Genomic DNA, 6,210 nt, shown 5'->3' on the forward strand with positions numbered 1-6,210 from the left:
CGGAAACAAGGGCGAAAGGTGCGCGCCCGAAATCATTGGGCTGCCCCGCCTGGCCCGCATTGGCTGGTCCTGATTCGTCATTCGCCGAGCGGGGGAGGACAAAAAAAAACAACAAAAACTTTCCGATGCTGGCGTCGGGTGTTCCCCCCGCATCTGCGTGCTGCTTTCGGGATCTGGCAGAGAAAGGCGGCGCGCGGTGACGGAAGCGCGAGGGACCGCTCCTGCTCCTGCTACCGCTGAGAAGACAATATAAGAACGACGGGTCCCAAAGGGTGCAAGTTGTATCATGAAGCTTGTTGCGGTGAGTTGGGCGTTTGTTTTGTGTTCTCGAATGATGCCGGTTATGCTCTTAATGTTTTTTGTTAGCCGCGACCACAGCGCGCTAAAAATTAACTTCATCGGGAGAACTTCCCTCGTGACAGGTTTATCCGGGACATCTTTGACTGTGACATATTTATATGGGGCTTTATTTGTTCTGAACAGTTTTGGCGCTATAATATTACGCCCACGCTCACCTGCTGTTCATAGAGAATGTTATCCTGATGGGCTATGGCCACAAGGATTAAGCGGAACAGGGAGCGGTGTCTTGTGAAAGTATAGTCCAATCTGGCACCATGCAAATCAGGTTTGTTTATTTAGAAGTGTAGCCGTTTACTTCTCCTTATGGTTCAACTACCTCCCTGATATATTCATCCCACGCGATGGCGAAGGGTCTGGCAGATTTCTTGAGAGCCGTACTTGGATGTTTTGTGGTAGCATACATACATAACGCCTTAACATTCCTTTTTTCTATATGTTACAACTATTTCGGTGATACGTGTATGGCGGACTTTCTCGGAGGCTAACAGGCCAGACGTTAAAACTGCTTGGATTATTTGCTGCCCGACTACTGTCTGGTCCTATCTTGCAGAGCTTATCGAAAGACACAACATTCCTATCAAGATGTGTAGACTGTTCCTGAGGTATGCGTAAGCAGCTAAAACAACAATGCTCCGGTGATACCGCATCGATTGCGCGCGGTAGTTTAAGATGAGGGGTTTGATTCCTGGCCACTCGATCATCTCCACCGTTTTCTCACCATGGCTTCCATAATGTGCTGCCGATTAGAGCCTTCTGCCCTCTTTAACACTGCACTAAGAATCTGCGTCCCAATTCTCTGCATTCAAATTGGCTCTTTCTCCAAATTATCCGTTTCATGCGCCTTCTGGTCCCAATTCTTTTGTATTTGATTGGTTTGAGCCCGCAATAACACTGTAAGGTGCGTCCTCCCTAAAGTTTGGTTTTTGCTTTTCTTTTTCTTCTACAACGGGCCTAAACACAGGGAGAAATGTCTGGTAATATAAAAAAAATCAGCCGATAAAAATCAGTTCTTTTTTTTTCTCGTGGTTTTACATTAATGATTGAAAGTAAGAGGCTCTAGGACGGTTATCTCGATGCAACATCTAAGCGCTCTTGAATTTTGGATTCTTTTCAAAAAAATATACTTGCGTTCAAATCTGTTTCTTTGTAAAAAAATAGATTTTATGGAGGCTGTCGTGACTGCAAGGCTGACGTTAGTTGCCTTTAAAATGGTTTGGTTTATGGGGTTTAACGTCCCAAAGCCACTCGGGCTATGAGAGACGCCGTAGTGAAGGGCTCCGGAAATTTCGACCACCCGGGGTTCTTTAACGTGCACTGACATCGCACAGCACACGGGCCTGTAGAATTTCGATGGAGGCGAAATTCAAAAATAGTGGTGCAACAGCCCAAGTTTGCGGTGTAATCGGCCAAACATGCTCCGCATCCATTCTCCTCAACATCCCAAGAACGATCTCAATATCTATATCTAATTCTTATCGCTTTTAAACCCGCAATGGCTTCATTGCCAAGGGCGGAAAAGTTTAAAACCTTGAGCGGGGCGATATTAGGGTTTATGATCTTGACGATGATGATGATGATCAGCCTGGTTATTGCCGAGGGTTAAGACTGCGGCTCTTGTTTCAGTGCATCAGGTTGGAAGGAGAGGGAGGCTGAGAAAGCAAGCCCTATTGAAAAAAATCTGCAGGTTTGAGTAGGTCAGTAAATAGGATGAGGGCACATTTGATTCGGTTTTATAGGTTCAACATCTGAAAGCGACTAAGGCTGAGGGACGCCGTAGTGGAGGGATCCGGATAAATCGGACCACCTGGGGTTCTTTAACATGCAGTGACATTGCACAGTACACGGGGCTCTAGAATTTCGCCTCCATCGAAATGCGACCGCTGTATTGGGATAGAACCCTCGACTTTCGTTTACTGTGCGATGTTAGTGCCCGTTCAAGAACCCCAGGTAGTCGAAATTATCCGGAGCCCTCCACTACGGCGTACCTCAGAGCCTGAGTCGCTCTCAAAGGTTACACCTATAAAAACAAACTAACTAAGCCATAATCTTATTTTCTCACCCATTCAAACCTATATACTTTTTTTTTTCAGGAAGGTGGGGAGATATAGAATTAAGAAAAAAAGACGCGTCTGTCTTGGGAGCGATTGGAAGTAGTAAGGACATCTAGAGGCAAAAATGGAGAATTGATACACGAATAGCAAAATGAGATCTTTGCCCAGGGAAGCTCAATAATATAGCGCAGGTTAATTTTGCTCAGAAGATCCGAAGCCGCTCCTCCAGAAGTTTTAACCAACCCCTCCTGTATTTCCTCTCCAGGAGCTAATCTCGGGTTTTTGTGTTGGCATTTCAGTTTCCTTGTTCGCGTTTCATTTGTTGCACATAGTACAGTCATGGACGAAAATATACGAGATGCGGGTTATAGGAAAAAAAAATTCTGCGTTACCTCCCTAGTCAGTCAGCTGGTGTTCGTTTCAACAGATGAAGTACACATGGCCCCTCATATTTAAGATTTTCAATCTGGCGGTCTCCATTGCTTCATATCTTGTTATCGACGCTGTACGTCTGGTGCGCAGTATTTCTTCTGATAATATTTCTGTCTTTATTGTTTCACGCACTGCAGCAGACTATAGCCTGCCTGCTGGTGCTGTTGCTGCTGACAGGCACTGTAGCGTTCAAGACGAAGAAGCTCCTGTACCTGGGCGCCCTGGGCCACGCCGGTCTAGGCGGCCTTGGCGGGCTTGGTCTCCTTGGTCTGGCAGGTCTCCACCACCACCACGGTCGCGGACACTACGGCCATGGCTACGGCCACGGCCATGGCCACGGCTACGGTCATGGCTATGGCTATGGCTACCCCTCGTACGGATATGGATATGGATACGGAGGGCCCTGGTTTGGCGGCTACGGCGGCTACGGTGGTTACGGCGGTTACGGAGGTTACGGAGGTTACGGATGGTGGTGAAACCGCATCACTGGGAAATCTGTGCTTCGCGCAAGCGATTGACTATGTAGCATACACTGTGTAATGTATCGAGGTGGACTTTACGGATGGCCTGAATTCCTAACGGTGGCACCAGGATCGGATTGCATCAGACCAGGACTTTAGGGATGCTTGCTCGTACGCCATTAGCTCTGTGTCATTTTGTTCTTTCGCAGTGCAATAAAATTATAAACTGTTTTCAAATAAAAATGAACAGTTGTAGTACAAGGTGCAGTCTCATATTAGAAGCCTGACGGAATTCCGCTGTACGCGGTCCTGGGGTCTAGGGTGTGTCTTAACTGAAACGCTCCTATATCATTGATAAACGCCACAGAGTAGGAATACTTTATATTCGCGCTTTGGCTCCAGCCTTCGGTTATTTTCAGAGCACATTGATCCCAGTAGTGCTGTGCAACGGCTTTAAAATGACTGACATACCAATTATGCCTGCTTCGCGGCAAGCTATTCCAACGCATACCTTGAGCTCAAGCTGAGTCCCTAGCGCTAGAGAGCACTTTTGCATGCGTTCGCGTTGGCCTTTAACATCTTGGCGCATTTAGCATGAATTTCCTATTAAGCTTAGGTCGTTCATTAAACGCAGCAATACCGGACAGTGCAAAACTTCGTCATTAGACGCAAGAAACTAAAAAGAATGTTTACTATATTCAAATCGGGAGCGAAAGCACGGATTTGTGCTACGTAGAAGACGACGGTGATCAGGCAGTGCCGCGGGACGGAGCAGATGGAAGTGGATTGAGACAACGCTCTCCAATGCACAGGGCGAGAGTGTGGTGCAGTTCGCAGTTTAACACGAAGTGTGTTGCCTGTGGCGATAGCCTAGTGGCCTCGCTGAGCGGTCCTTAAGAGATCTATTGGCGCAGCAGCGGGCTCGACTCCCAGTCGTTGATCATGGATATTGATTCGATTTGTTTTCCTTTTTCATGGTATGACCTCTAACTCAGCTGAAGGTCAAAACTAGGCACCCGGCGATCGAAGCGCGAGGTCCCGTAGTGAAGCTTTCGCTTCAAAAGTATCCTTGAGGCCAGCATCCTAGAAAAGCATTGCTGTTTACCATACGCGCCTCTACCGGACCTTCCATAGCAATACATTTAAATTTACGAATTACTTGTGGTTTATACCACTACGAATGACCTTTATTTATTTTTATTTATTTATTAGTACCTCAAAGGTCCACTAGGGGCATTACATGAGGGGTGGGCATACATATCATTGAAAAAAAATCAGTGATGAATGATTTGAAGTATTCCAGGCCAGGATGGATGAAAGCTTCAGCGGGGAGGTCGTTCCAGTCTCTTGCGGTCTGGGCGAAGAATGATTTTAGGTGCGCAGAAGTAGATGCTCGAGGTGTATGAACAGCTTTCGGATGACTGATGCGAAGTGAAAGGCGGTATGCAGGGGTGATAACGGATTGGCTGAAATGCGAATGATAAAACTTGTGGAAAAGGCAGAGTCTGGCTATTTTTCGACGGGATTCAAGGCTGGGGAGGTTAGCTTTTGTTTTCAATGCTGTTACGCTCGTATGATATGAGTAATCAGAATATACGAATCTTATCGCGCGGCTCTGGACGTACTCAAGGGTTTTGGCTAGGTTAATTTGTTGGGGGTCCCAGATTGAGCATGAATATTCAAGTTTAGGACGGACAAGAGTTAAATAGGCGGACTGTTTTACGGAAGCAGGTGCCAAACGCAAATTACGCTTTAGATAACCAAGAACACCTTTCTGGCGACAATTACGCAGTATTCAAAAAGTGTTCTATAAAAACACTGATTCTGCGTAGAGTGGGGGGAAAATCCGAAACGTTGTGGTTTAGAACCTTGTCCAGAGCTTTCGTCGAAGCATTAGCAAAGCCAGAGTTCACACCTCACGTAATTTTCGTGGTGGATGATGCGCATGACGATGGTGCCCGTGAAACTGTGGCATTGTGTGCACGCAGATACACGACACAGCATCCCTGGAACGTACGCCATGGATAGAGAGCGATATGAAGGTCTTTAGGAACACCCATGGAGAGGACGGAGGAAATGATTTATTGTCAAAGGGTCGCACGTTGTGTTAGAGTTCTGCAGCAGCGCTCTGTGAGCATTGTTTGCTGAATCCTCGGGTGTTGTGCACACAGTAAAATAACCCACTCACACGCACACACAAGCTACTTTTCCACTTGCAGTAAATGTCATCGCACGCAGCACAGAAAAAGAAAAACACTGTACAAACACAGTCCACGGTCCCTTCATACGTCTCGTAGTGAGTCGAAGTCCTTTTCTTGGTAGTAGCAAAGCAACACTGCCCCTGGAACCGGGGTCATCGTCATTGATCACAAGACGGCATTGAGATTACGTTAGGAGCCTCACTTGGGTTGGTCTGCGGGTTGGTCTTCCTTTCGCACGAAGTCTTACGCCTTGTGTTTTGTGTCTGCCACGGCCTTCGTGCCTTTACCATGGAGGAACACCTCGCACTTGATATTTAGGCCTTTAGAAGGAAAAAAAAACATTTTCACGATGGAGACGACGTCACAGTCCTGAGTTCCACTGCGTTGGGAACGGCAAAACCAGCGTGCAAGGCTTGTCATTGAGCAAGTGTAAGATTGGTGGCATTTTACCCTTGCTCACCGCTTAGATAGCGGGAGAAAGTTTGTCAAAGTCCTCTAGTTACGTACAGTCTTTAAACTAGTTTCCCAAGTCTGCCTGCCCAATGAACATTAAAACTACCATGGACATCCTGCGCGCGTTTGGGACGTCCACAGGGCGTCAAAGGGAGTTCCAGTGGCCATTGGGTGCATCCTTAGTCAGTTCAGACATTTCTCATTATCTAAAAATGAACCCAAGATACGTTTTTCTTCCACGAAAAACACCCT

General features: G+C 46.8%; 1 protein-coding gene across 1 annotated transcript; it reads left to right on the forward strand.

Moving 5' to 3' along the window:
* The first annotated feature begins 207 nt into the window (after positions 1-207).
* On the forward strand, positions 208-3,473 carry LOC149335881 (uncharacterized). The gene is made up of 2 exons (XM_089554581.1): positions 208-301; positions 2,981-3,473. The coding sequence occupies exons 1-2, from the start codon at positions 287-289 to the stop codon at positions 3,317-3,319; spliced, it is 354 nt and encodes a 117-aa protein (XP_089410707.1). The 5' UTR covers positions 208-286; the 3' UTR covers positions 3,320-3,473.
* The last annotated feature ends 2,737 nt before the right edge of the window (positions 3,474-6,210 follow it).

Source organism: Amblyomma mixtum, chromosome 7 (assembly GCF_055824585.1).
Source record: "Amblyomma mixtum isolate Tamu chromosome 7, ASM5582458v1, whole genome shotgun sequence".
Taxonomy (NCBI): Eukaryota; Metazoa; Arthropoda; class Arachnida; order Ixodida; family Ixodidae; genus Amblyomma; species Amblyomma mixtum.